The sequence below is a fragment of the Lampris incognitus genome, chromosome 3 (assembly GCF_029633865.1).
Source record: "Lampris incognitus isolate fLamInc1 chromosome 3, fLamInc1.hap2, whole genome shotgun sequence".
NCBI classification, from domain to species: domain Eukaryota; kingdom Metazoa; phylum Chordata; class Actinopteri; order Lampriformes; family Lampridae; genus Lampris; species Lampris incognitus.
Genome location: NC_079213.1, coordinates 61,195,281 through 61,208,521, shown reverse-complemented (window position 1 = coordinate 61,208,521; position 13,241 = coordinate 61,195,281). Strand labels below are relative to the sequence as shown.

Below are 13,241 nucleotides of genomic sequence, written 5' to 3'. Positions count from 1 at the left end.
GCAGCATGAATTCCCCATCCCTACACTGAAACAATCAACCGCCATCCTTACCAACCCCTGCGGTCTGTGCTACGTATACACCATGCGTGCATACTGTACCAGGCCTCAGTCTGAATACACACTGTCTCATAGCTGCTATTTATTCAGTGTAGATTCATTCAGGACAAACGAAACGTACACACCTGATGACAATAAATACAAATACACACTCCGACAGCTATTTACATATGCCTCACTTACATATTGTCTCATATGGTAAACCTTGAGCAGAGTGAGAGGGATCCCAAAGCATCAGCGTTCCTCCTCCGTAGGGTTGTACGGTGGGGCTGTAAAACATCTGGAGGCAGCAGCGTCAGCAAGGATCTATGCAAGTGTACAGAGTACATCCATCTCTTTCAGTAGGAAGAGTAAAGTAGATCTGTCTATTATTGTTGTAATAATTAACACATACAAGGTGGTGGTGCTGGTGGGGGGTGCTAGTAGGGCCAGTGGTGGTGGTGCTGGTGAGGGTGGTGCTGGTGCTGCTGGTGGGGGTGGGGGAGGTGCTCGTAGTGGTGGTGGTAGTGCTGCTGGTGGGAGTGGGGGGGTGCTGGTGGTGCTGGTAGTGGGGCTGGTCGTGGGGGGGGGTGACAGTTTATGGATCTGCCCTCTGCAGTGGACCCTGCTCTCAAACAAGACTTGCAGTAGTGGCTGAAGGCTTCACTGAGATGAAGGAAAGACGAAGGACGAACCACGACACCAAGAGTGTGGAGGCTCTGGCTGACTGAAGAGAAACACAGAGAGAGAGAAGAGAGAGAGAGAGAGAGAGAGAGAGAGAGAGAGAGAGAGAGAGAGAGAGAGAGAGAGAGAGAGAGAGATGGACTTCCTCTCTCAGGAGGTGAAGTAGGAGTCCTGCATAGAGTAGAGGTGGTCGATGGGGGTGAGTAGAGAGGAGTCAGCCATGGTCAGGCAGTCGGTGTCAGTCAGATGACACAGGGGATCTCCATCCAAGTCACCAAACAGGCCCTTAAAACCTAAAGAGGAATAACATACAACTCCAGTTGTCACACATTAGCTAAAATGCACAATAATAATAATAATAATACATTTGTATTTTTTATATTTTCATCACTACATTTGTATAGGGCTATAAATGTATATAATATAATATAATCAGATATTTTATAGCATAGTCTAGAATAGAACAGAATCACTCTATTTTCCAAAGGGAATGTCGTATGTAAGAGCTAGTTTAAAGAAACAAAATGAGCTGATGAATCATACCAATATATGTATTGATGCTATATAAATATGTACATAAAGAAATGATAATCACTGACTTAAAACTGACTCAAATGATCAGTCCATTCTAAGCTGGTGGTGTGGGTTGCACAGGACTATCAAGCTGTGCATGGTTTCCTCCTGACACGTCTGCAGACTCAGCAGCACCATGGAAATATTTATTCTGAATAATCTGCCTAGTTACAACATATTTATTCTGAATAAAACGCCTAGTTACAAAATATTTATTCTGAATAAAATGCCTAGTTACAACATATTTATTCTGAATAAAACGCCTCGTTACAAAATATCTGTTCTGAATAAAACGCCTAGTTACAAATGTGCAAGTGTATTTTATATGCAACATTTCTGATATAATAACATTGTGAATATTCTGGTACAATGCTATGAATGACCACCTCGTAACATTTATCCCTGAACCACGACACAGGGCTTTGCAGTGAAGGCTGCCACACAGCCTCAACTGACGAGGAGATGGGACCTCTGCTGCCCCCCACAGGACAGCTGCTGTAACTATTTGCCTTGTGTTTTAAAGTTGTTAAAACGTTAATTTTTGGTGTCAGTTAGTTTCTTAACAGAAATACTAACATATATAAGGCATTAATATCTGGGTATTTATCTTGACAGAATATAGAGTTTAAAACCCGGCGGTCGTTTTGACTGCCCATGGTCGTTCTAGGTAGGAGTGAAATCTTGGTTGTTCCAGTGTTAAGGATCAAAGGTCATACTTTCACATCAATTCAAATGAGCATCATCATAATAAGATGCATCGCTGTTATATCAGTATCACTACACTGCTGTTATTGAGTCCATCATGGTGGAGGTTGTTACCGTAGGCGTGGAGGTTGTTACCATAGGGATGCATGTGGTCCCCGGGCATCTGAGGAGGGGTTAGGCCCTGTCGGAACGGCTCCATATCGTAGTCCTGCTGCTCCAGGCTGATGACCTCCATCTGCGACTGCTGCTGCTGCTGCTGCTGCTGAAGATGGGGGTAGCGAGAACTCAGGGGGTCCAGGTCAGAGGTCAAGCTGCCACAGGAGGGTGCTGTGGAGCGCCGGTGTAGACATTGGTACCAAATACTTTGAGTAATCCCTGAGGGACATTTAGCTGTTAAGCATCGAACTGCTTCATTACTTTGTAAGAGTTAGTCTATTGTTGTTGTTTTCTGCAAGAAACCAGATGTGGCGCGAGAGTGTTGATTGTGCACATTTTTCATTCAGTCAGACCTTCTCAGCTGTTGTTGTGAAGTGTTTCAGTAAAACTGCCTCGGCAGCAGGATACCTGTGTGACGTGGCGGCTGCTGGTGCTGCTGCTGCTGCTGGTGCTCCTGCTGCTGCTGCTGCTGCTGTCTCCGTGCCAGTTTCTTCATCTAAGTAAATCAATCAATCAATCAATCAATCAAACATCGTTTATATAGCACATTAGATACACAACAATACAGTGCAGTGCATTTTACTTCAAAACATGTAACACAAGAGAATGCATAGAATACGACTGTGTGTGTGTGTGTGTAAGTATATCTATATATAGCGTTTTTTTCCAAAACCGTCAATGGTGTTATAAGTGTTCAACTAATGAGGAGCGGAATATCAACACAGATACAGGAAAAAAAGTTTTAATATATTGCAGTACATGCCTGTTTGGTGCAACATGCACTCATCAGCTGCTAATGATTTGTCCATTATCATTAATGTCCATGCTAATGTCCATAATCATTAGCAGTTGATGAGTGTGTGTTGCATGAAACAGACTTGTACTGTAATGTATTAAAACCTTTTTTCCCTGTATCTGTGTTGATATATATAAAAATCCAGTTATTTTGCTCCTTATTTGTTGAGCACTTTCCCTACCATTGAGTGTTTTTATATATATATATAGGATATGGGGTGTGGTTGGGGGTAATGCTGGTGGGATAGAATAGGGGGTGTGGTGGGGGTAATGCTGGTGGGGTAGGATAGGGGATATGGTTGGGGGTAATGCTAGTGGGATAGGATAGGGGGTGTGGTTGGGGGTAATGCTGGTGGGATAGGATGGGGGTGTGGTTGGGGGTAGTGCTGGTGGGATAGGATAGTGGGTGTGGTTGGGGGTAATGCTAGTGGGATAGGATGGGGGTGTGGTTGGGGGTAGTGCTGGTGGGATAGGATAGGGGTGTGGTTGGGGGTAATGCTGGTGGGATAGGATGGGGGTGTGGTTGGGGATAGGATAGGGGGTGTGGTTGGGGGTAATGCTGGTGGAATAGGCTGGGGGTGTGGTTGGGGGTAATGCTAGTGGGATAGGATAGTGGCTGTGTTTGGGGGTAATGCTAGTGGGATAGGATAGTGGGTGTGGTTGGGGGTAGTGCTGGTGGGATAGGATAAGAAGCAGAGTTTGGGTAGTGGTGCAGTGTGTGGAGTGCTGGTATGTGTACATGTAATAGTAGGTGGGGGACATGACAGGCTATGGTAAAAATACAGTACAAATATAAACTGATTAATAATGATAATAATGTATAATGAACAATAAATAACAGCATGATCAACATATAAATACTATAATCCAGTCATGTTTAATCACATTTGTTTGCAAAGTCCTAAATTACAACTATAGTTTCAAAGGAGAGTGTGCTGAGAAGGTGGAAGGAGTACTGTGAGGGGCTGATGAATGAAGAAAATGAGAGAGAGAAGGTTGGATGATAATGAATCAGGAAGTGCGGTGGATTAGCAACGAGGAAGTGAGGGCAGCTATGAAGAGGATGAAGAGTGGAAAGGCAGTTGGTCCTGATGACATACCTGTGGAGGCATGGAGGTGTTTAGGAGAGATGGCAGTGGGGTTTTTAACTAGATTGTTTAACACAATCTTGGAAAGTGAGAGGATATCTGAGGAGTGGAGAAGAAGCATACTGGTACCGATTTTCAAGAATAAGGGCGATGTGCAGAACTGTAGCAACTACAGAGGTATAAAGTTGATCAGCCACAGCATGAAGATTTGGGAAAGAGTAATAGAAGCTAGGTTAAGAGGAGAGGTGATGATCAGCGAGCAGCAGTATGGTTTCATGCCAGGAAAGAGCACCACAGATGTGATGTTTGCTTTGAGAATGTTGATGGAGAAGTATAGAGATGGCCAGAAGGAGTTGCATTGTGTCTTTGTGGATTTAGAGAAAGCATATCACAGGGTGCCGAGAGAGGAGGTGTGGTATTGTATGAGGAAGTCGGAAGTTGCAAAGAAGTATGTAGGAGTGGTGCAGGATATGTATGAGGGAAGTGTGACAGTGGCGAGGTGTGTGGTTGGAATGACAGATGGGTTCAAGGTGGAGGTGGGATTACATCAAGGATCGGCTCTGAGCCCTTTCTTGTTTGCAATGGTGATGGACAGGTTGACAGACAAGATCAGGCAGGAGTCTCCATGGACGATGATGTTCGTGGATGACATTGTGATCTGTAGCGAGAGTAGGGTGCAGGTTGAGGAGAGCCTGGAAAGGTGGAGGTATGCACTGGAGAGAAGAGGAATGAAAGTCAGCAGGAGCAAGACAGAATACATATGCGTGAATGAGAGGGAGGACAGTGGAATGGTGAGGATGCAAGGAGTAGAGGTGATGAAGGCATATGAGTTTAAATACTTGGGGTCAACTGTCCAAAGTAACGGGGAGTGCAGAAGAGAGGTGAAGAAGAGAGTGCAGGCAGGGTGGAGTGGGTGGAGAAGAGTGTCAGGAGTGATTTGTGACAGAAGGGTACCAGCAAGAGTTAAAGGGAAGGTTTACAAGATGGTTGTGAGACCAGCTATGTTGTATGGTTTGGAGACAGTGGCACTGATGAAAAGACAGGAGGTGGAGCTGGAGGTGGCAGAGTTGAAGATGATAAGATTTTCATTGGGAGTGATGAAGAAGGACAGGATTAGGAACGATTATATTAGAGGGACAGCTCAGGTTGGACGGTTTGGAGACAAAGCAAGAGAGGCAAGATTGAGATGGCTTGGACATGTGTGGAGGAGAGATGCTGGGTATATTGGGAGAAGGATGCTGAATATGGAGCTGCCAGGGAAGAGGAGAAGAGGAAGGCCAAAGAGGAGGTTTATGGATGTGGTGAGGGAGGACATCAGGTGACTGGTGTGACAGAGGAAGATGCAGAGGACAGGAAGAAATCGAAACGGATGGTCCGCTGTGGCGACCCCTAACGGGAGCAGCCGAAAATACTACTAGTAGTAGTAGTAGTAGTAGTGGTCGTAGAGGTTTCAGACGGCTTTACATTCACATTACATTCTCCACCAGCAGGTAAATTCAGTAAATTGCAATGCAGCTGATATGCACCACATGTTCTTCGACTCTTCATTCAGATGAGGAAATACAAATACAGATCCATGTTGAATCCCTCATCATATATCAATCCTACATCACATCCATCCATCATCCAAACCACTTATCCTGCTCTCAGGGTTGTGGGGATGCTGGAGCCTATCCCAGCAGTCATTGGGCGGCAGGCGGGGAGAAGACACCCTGGACAGGCTGCCAGGCCTTCACACACACACACACACACACACACACACACACACACACACACACACACACACACACACACACACACACACACACACACCTAGGGACAATTTAGTACGGCCGGTTCACCTGACCGACATGTCTTTGGACTGTGGGAGGAAACCGGAGCACCCGGAGGAAACCCACGCAGATACAGGGAGGACATTTAAACTCCACACAGAGGACGACCCAGGACCCCCCCCAAGGTTGGACTACCTCAGGGCTGGAACCTAGGACCTTCTTGCTGCGAGGCGACTGCGCTAACCACTGCACCACCCATACATAACTTATCAACGTTCAGAGACAGAATAAAAACCCCTCAGACGTCAGAGACTGCCAGGCACCAGCTGTTCCTAAAGAACGGGATTCATTCAGTTAAAACAGGATCAGCAGGGCTAGGGACACACTGCACTGGAGAGAGGGGAGAGAACACGTGCTCCTGCTCTGTAAGGAAATACAGGAGCTAATCTGCAGCAATCTAGCGGAGAGATGTCATCAGTTTCCTGTATGAGGAGATAACCACGCCGATTTCCACTCTGGCACGCACACACAGTGCCGAAAGACCTCTTTTTATTACTGTGTGTGTGTGTGTGTGTGTGTGTTACCTTGGCTCTTTGGTTTTGGAACCAGACCTGGACGACACGGACACTCAGACCAGTCTCTGCTGCCAAGGTCTCCCTTACCTTGGATTGAGATTTGATGGTGGTGGTGTGTGTGGGGGGGGGGATGGGGGGGTTAGAGGGATAGAGAAGGTCAGTACAAGGTGACCCCCTCACTGTACCACATTGTGATGCAATATGATATACAAAGAATCTAATTCTAAGATGAAGAAAAGAATGACTCTTTCTGTATGAAGACGAATAACCACCGCCGGAGAGAAATGATGGACTTGTATTTACCATCTTTTTTTTTTCCCCTTTTCGTCCCATTTCCATTTGCACTTGGCCAATCACCCCACTCTTCCGAACCGTCCCGGTCGCTGCTCCACCCCCTCTGCCGATCCGGGGAGGGCTGCAGACCACCACATGCCTCCTCCGACACATGTGGAGTCGCCAGCCGCTTCTTTTCACCTGACAGTGAGGAGTTTCACCAGGGGGATGTAGCGCATGGGAGGATCACGCTATTCCCCCCAGTTCCCCCTCCCCCCCAAACAGACACCCTGACTGACCAGAGGAGGCGCTAGTGCAGCGACCAGGACACATACCCACATCCGGCTTCCCACCTGCAGACACGGCCAATTGTGTCTGTAAGGACGTCTGATTAAGCCGGAGGTAACAAGGGGATTCGAACTAGCGATCCCCTTGTCGGTAGGCAACGGAGTAGACCGCCACGTCACCCGGACGCCCCTTTACCACACTACAGGTAGGTACTAGGTACACTACAGCTATCACTCAGACAAGCTGAGCCAACCCAGTCATGTACTGGTGGTCTGGCGGGGGCCCCAAAACGAAGGAGGCACTACCTTTCGACAAGGCTTGGGGGAAACCTCGAAGGAGGCCTTGAAGGACCGTCTCTGCTGGGTGGTCAGGATGGTGCGCGGCCTCTTGGGCCGTTTGCTCTCCAAGTCTCCCGCCCTGATCCGTCTGCCGGGATCCTTCTCCGTGTCTTCCTCCTCTTCCTCCTCCTCATCACTTTTATCTAGCATGGCAGACGTGGTTGATAAGCAAAATATTTAAAATTAGTTACCTGACGAAAACAGACCTAGATGGAGACAGGCAGGAGGGAAAGCAAAAGGCGGGGACAAATAAAGAAGCTCTGAAAGCATGTGTACGAGTGTCAGAATGTGAACGACAAGTAGATAGGAAAGCATCAAAAGGCTTTATGTTACTAGAGATTTTAAGAATGTTTGTTGTGTTTTAAGGTAAGTGTATAATTTTGATAATCTGCAGGAAGGTCTTTGGTTGTTTTGTTGTGTATGTGGTATATAGTGTGAGTTGTCTTCTGGGAAACTTGGCACTCGGTGCTGAAAATTCCACTTCCGATCAGGGAAGATGGCAGCACGAACTCATGTTTGCGGCGACCTCACCCAGTACTGTCCATGCAGTGTCTTTGTCCACATCTGCGTCTGTTTGTTTTGTCTTCGTTTGGTGGCTGGGAGAGCTGGTGCTGGATCGGCTAGGAGAGCTTGGTCTGCTACATCCTGTGGGCCCAGGGACCATGGCCCAGGGACCATGGCCCTGATCAGAGCTGCACCTCAGGAGGCAACACCAACGGCAGTCTGACAGTGGGACAGGCTAAGCTAACTCCTAGCTCATGCAGACCGGCAGTTCCGATAACATCAAGGCCGGTCTGGTGGCGCCCTCGCCTAGCGTTGACTGTGTTTTAGTGTTGTCGTGTGGAGTGCAGGGAGATGTGTTGAAGGTGTCTGGCTGGGAGAGCTGGCGTTGGATCGGCTGGGGGAGCCTGGTCTGCTACGTCTGGTGGGCCCAGGAACCACAGCCCTGCTGGAGCTGCGCCTGAGGAAGAAACACCGAGGGCGGTCTGACAGGACGCGGAAGCGGGGCAGGCTAAGCTAACTGCTAGCCCATGCAGACCGGCAGTTCCGACAGTCATCCTGGCTGGCGTTCGTTCTCTGGACAGTGGAATTTTTGGACTGTGTTGCACTGGGTGGACTGTGTTGTTAACTTTGTGTGTGTTTTTTCTTTTTTGCTTTGTTCTCTCTATTTTTGTATGTTTTTGGTGGTGTCATTTTTGGGAAATTTGGGATGTGTGTTTTTGTCTTTTGTGTCACACTTATGTGGGATGGGGGAAGCGGAATTTCGTTTCTTTTGTGTGTACAAGTACAAGAAAGAAATGACAATACATTGTTCCTGAGTCCTGAAAAGAAACAAGGTGACTGCAGTAGGAAGGATTGCAAGGGGCACACACACACACACACAGACACACACTGGAAGGGGAGCTACTATACCCATGTCGCAGGAGGATGGGCTTGCCAGACACCGGTGGTAGTCCTCCCTGGCACAAACGAGCTGTCCGTCCCTGAAGACGCAGCGGTCTCCGGTCTGGAGGGGACAGGAACACACGCTGCAGGTGAAGCAGCGCAGGTGGAACACAGCGGAGCCAGCACGCATCACCAGCTCTGCCGGGGAGATGGCCTCCCTACAGCCCCTGCACCGCCCTGCAAACAGACTGGACAGAGCGAGAGAGACAGAGGGAGAGAGTTACAAAATAACCAAACAATCACACCAATAAAGCAAATTAAATTAATTGAGTTGAACTGAGTTGAATAGAGTTGAGTTACATTGATCTGAAATGACTGAAAAAGAAAGAAAGACGGAGGAAGAGAGCAGAAAGAGGCGGAGGGAGGGAAGGAAAAAAGTAAAATGTGTGAGAACTCTGTGAACAATGGGGCGCAGTGTTTTTGTTTTGTTGGCCACTTCTTGAGTAAATAGCCTTTCTGTCTCAGGCACTTGAGGTAGAAGAGCCCCCCGCACACGTCTGAATGAGGATTCCACAGGGAAGAATGCCGGGTTGGCTCCGGTAATGTTGCTGAGTTGAGCTGTCACTCAAAACCGACTGCCAGCCCCCCACCCCCGACCCCAACTTCTTCCCTCCTCCTCCTCTTGCCTCCGACCACTCAGACAACCCCCCCCCCCACACACACACACACACACATACACACACACAAAAGTGGTGGGTGTGAATCTTAGCGCCTGGCAACCAGGACCAGTGGGTTGAGCCAAGGAAGACTGGTTGCCGTGGCTGCGGTTGCCGTGTCCGAGGCCGTTCTCCCAGGGAGGCAGGAGAAAAGCCTCTCGGCAGGCCGTGGCTCCAGGCAGAGGGGGGGAATCAGATCTCCCGGTGGGAAAGGCTGAGCCACCGGCCTCAGGAATTATCCGCGGAATTATCCCTAAGTCTGCTTTACCAGGACCAGACAAAGGCCTCACCGGGCCCCCGAGCAGCAGGACCATTGTCCGCTGGCTGGCACTGCGGCATTTCAGGTCTGTCATGCAGGATGATGCATCATCGTTCAGGAGCTGGGGTTTGTCATAAGACCTGACCGGGGTACCAGCCCAGTCACTACAGACGCATGAGAAAATTACAGCTTTTTTTTTTCTTCTCCTTCTTGTTTGTGCATAAAAATATAGCCTGCACCCGGCAAAGAAAGGCCTACATACCCACATTTTCATCTAAGACGCTAGATAATGATGGGGATATTAGGGGTTGACTTTAAAGCAACACTGAGTAATCCTTTTATTAATCTATTAAGATCAGGAGTGTGTATGCAATAAAGTGAGACCTCTGGTGCTTCAATACACCACTTAATTCCACCGCTGTTGCCTCAGATGGTCTGGTTCAAGAAGCATGGCCAGTCTTGTCACAATACCAGCCAACAGGACCTGAGCCTTCATTCAGAAACGGAAAATGACGCTCGCTACGAGGTATGATGAAGATGAAGGCAGGATTTTAGACGTTATTTCTTCAGCAATGGCTTGTTGGTGGTAGAGGCTGCAGCAAAATATGTGGGTCATTGCTGAAGAAGAAAAACGCCCAAAGTCCCACGTCCGTGCCTCGTGGCGAGTGTCATTTCCTTTGCGTGAAGAAACGATCATGTCTCGTTCACTAAATTAATAGAAAAAATACACAATGTCACTTTAAAGCATATGAACTTAACCTGAAAGAGTGTGCAGTATACTTATACCGGTGTCATTTCAAGCACTGTAATACTGCAACACAATGGATGGCTGCACACACAAAAAGAAAAGAAAGAGAATAAACGTTTTAGTCCTTTGTTCAATCTGCTTTAAATAGACTTAGAAAGAGACAGTTACCACATTAACAGACGTATACAAAAGTCCGACAAGCACAAGTTGGTGGTGGGCCACCTTTGTCAGAAAGGGTCTGCAACCGCAACATCCTAGAGTCAAACATTGCAGGGATGTATTACTGTTGCTGTGGGGTCGTCAGGGAAACAGTTAAAGCCCCTTTCCCAGAAGCACACAAGGGTCAGCCGGGCTGCTTGACCGATCCAGTCTGTCTGGCCCATGGCCCCAAAGGTATGCCTTTTAATATGGCCGGCATGCCTTCTGTGGTATGTGCATTCCTGTGGCAACCGCAGATGCATCAGTGCTGTTGGTTCAAAGGAGTCGTGGTGCAGGAAATACCCGGAATGTTTCTGGGTTTCCGTGATACCGCAGATCCAATACTGCGATATGATGCTAGTGCACGTAATCGCGCATCGGAAACGCTTTATCTGTCGTTTCATTTCATGCACTTGCGCACATGAAATGAAACGAAACATCCGTTTCCCCCAGCCCACAGCAGTGCAACGCAGACAAAAACACACATCCATCCAAAAACTACAAGAACGCATATCCAAACTAACACACATATCTAAACTAAACAATAAACGAATGAATAAATAAATAAATCGCCAGGATGACTGCCGGAACTGCCGGTCTGCATGGGCTAGCAGTTAGCTTAGTCTGCCCCGCTTCCGCGTACTGTCAGACCGCCCTCGGGTGTTACCTCTTCGGGAACAGCTCCAGGCAAGGCCGTGGTTCCTGGGCCAACAGGACGCAGCATACCAGGCTCTCCCAGCCGATCCAGCACCAGCTCTCCCAGCCGTCAAACCGAGACAAACTTGACGCCGTCGCGGACAACGACACTGCATGGACGGTACCGGGTGAGGCCGCCGCAAACGTGAATTCACGCCGCCATCTTCCCACAACGTGAATTTGCACCGCCATCTTCCCACACCGGAAGCGGGCGATGCAGACGTCAACGAAGAGGAAACCTCCAGCATTACCGTCCACGCTAGTGACGTTGCTTTGTTGGGATGAGGTAGAAGTCTATTTGATGGATAGTGCCCTTCTTAGGACGTGAGATGTTCCAAGGAGTGTGGTCTTCTGTAGTTCTTGTATTGTGATGTTACCCGGGATCCGTTGAGTGTATTTCTCCATCCCTTTTTTTACAAGTCCCAGGGCTCCTGTCACTACGGGTATTGTTGTGATTATTATTATTATTATTATTATTATTTTACATGGTGATGCTGGTGGCCTGGTTCAGGTCCTGGGCTGTTCCGATGGCGTCTGGACAGTGCTTGGCATCCTCCTCATCATATTCCTCATATATTTTATAATTCCATTATAATTGTGTTGTCCTCTTTCAACGTTGTATTGTGAAAATTGTGTAAACACAACATCCATTGCACGTTGTCCGTCTTGGGAGAGAGATCCTCCTCTGCTCTCCCCGAGCTTTCTTCCTGTTTTTTCCTCTGTTAAAGGTTTTTTTTTAATTTAGGGAGTGGTTCCTTATCCAATACGAGGGTCTAAGGACAGGATGTTGTGTTGCTGTAAAGCCCCCTGAGGCAAATTTGTAATTTGTGATACTGGGATAATTGACTTGACTTGACGACTTAATTAGTGACAAGAGCATTACAGAGAAATCGGTCAGCATATTCTTGCTTTCCTCCATAATGACAATGGTCTCTGTGATGTAGTGACGGGGTGTAAGTATTGTATCATTGATAGAGTGCTGTATGACAAGAAGACAGCTTATTAAAACGTGTTTGTTGATAGGATACACACACAAACGAATGAATACACCCTGCAAACCACGAGCCCACATACACACACATGCAGCCTACCACAGGCCTCCTCTGCCATTGTTCTTGCCCTGACTTGTAAAGCTGATCTTTAGCCAAGCAGACGTCTTGTCTAGTGGACATGCAGACGGATCCGGTTTCTGGATCAGGTTAACCTCTGGCCCTCGGTGAACGCACGGCGACACAGGCCATGTATCAGATAAGGATCCGGGGGTCGAGTGGATCCGACACACCGCTGATCCGACGATCCGCCTGCTGCCCAACCGTTCAGCCTCTCACAGTCTGCTGACAGACCAACCAAAGCTCCAGACACTGGCCTGTCAGCCTTTGTTCCCACAGTACCTTACAGGCGTTTCCTGCACTGCTGTCCAATGAATGCTGCATCACGTCACGTCAAATGTTGATACCTGCAAAATTTAACTGCAGGCCACCACAGTGCACCTCTTTGTGTGTTACTTTTTTGTTTTAGCACACTGTTTATTTCTTGGGTGCTCCTATTTTCTAGACAATTAAACATTTAAACCATGCATAGGTATATTATGCATATATATATATGGTACAATACTCATCAGCTGCTAATGTGGTTTGAAGAAGAAAACAAATGAATGTGTGTATGTGTGTGTGTGTGTGTGTGATGGCCTGGCGGCCTGTCCAGGGTGTCTCCCCACAAGCCGCCCAATGACTGCTGGGGTAGGCTCGAGCATCCCCGCGACCCTGAGAGCAGGATAAGCAGCTCGGATAATGGATGGTTTAGAAAATGCAGTCCTTGCAGCATCATCTTCCCGTCTCCATCATGGACCATGAAGGAAGGTATGATGGTTGCCATCCCTTTAGCAGGTGACTAAAGGGAAAGGTGAGGTGAGCTCCTTAAGGAAACGTATGACGAGGGAGAAAGGTTGTCCTCGT

At 47.9% G+C, this 13,241-nt stretch overlaps 1 protein-coding gene across 1 annotated transcript in view; it reads right to left on the bottom strand.

Annotated features, from left to right (window-relative positions):
* Positions 1-870: 870 nt before the first annotated feature.
* Positions 871-13,241, bottom strand: part of lmx1a (LIM homeobox transcription factor 1, alpha) — a 63,626-nt gene continuing 51,255 nt past the window's right edge. Inside the window, exons 3-8 of the mRNA XM_056276757.1 lie at positions 8,697-8,917; positions 7,251-7,426; positions 6,394-6,471; positions 2,563-2,650; positions 2,134-2,325; positions 871-1,013 (exon numbers count right to left, since the gene is read on the bottom strand). Of these exons, the coding sequence (XP_056132732.1) occupies positions 871-1,013; positions 2,134-2,325; positions 2,563-2,650; positions 6,394-6,471; positions 7,251-7,426; positions 8,697-8,917 (898 nt within the window). The remainder of the gene's footprint in view (positions 1,014-2,133; positions 2,326-2,562; positions 2,651-6,393; positions 6,472-7,250; positions 7,427-8,696; positions 8,918-13,241) is intronic.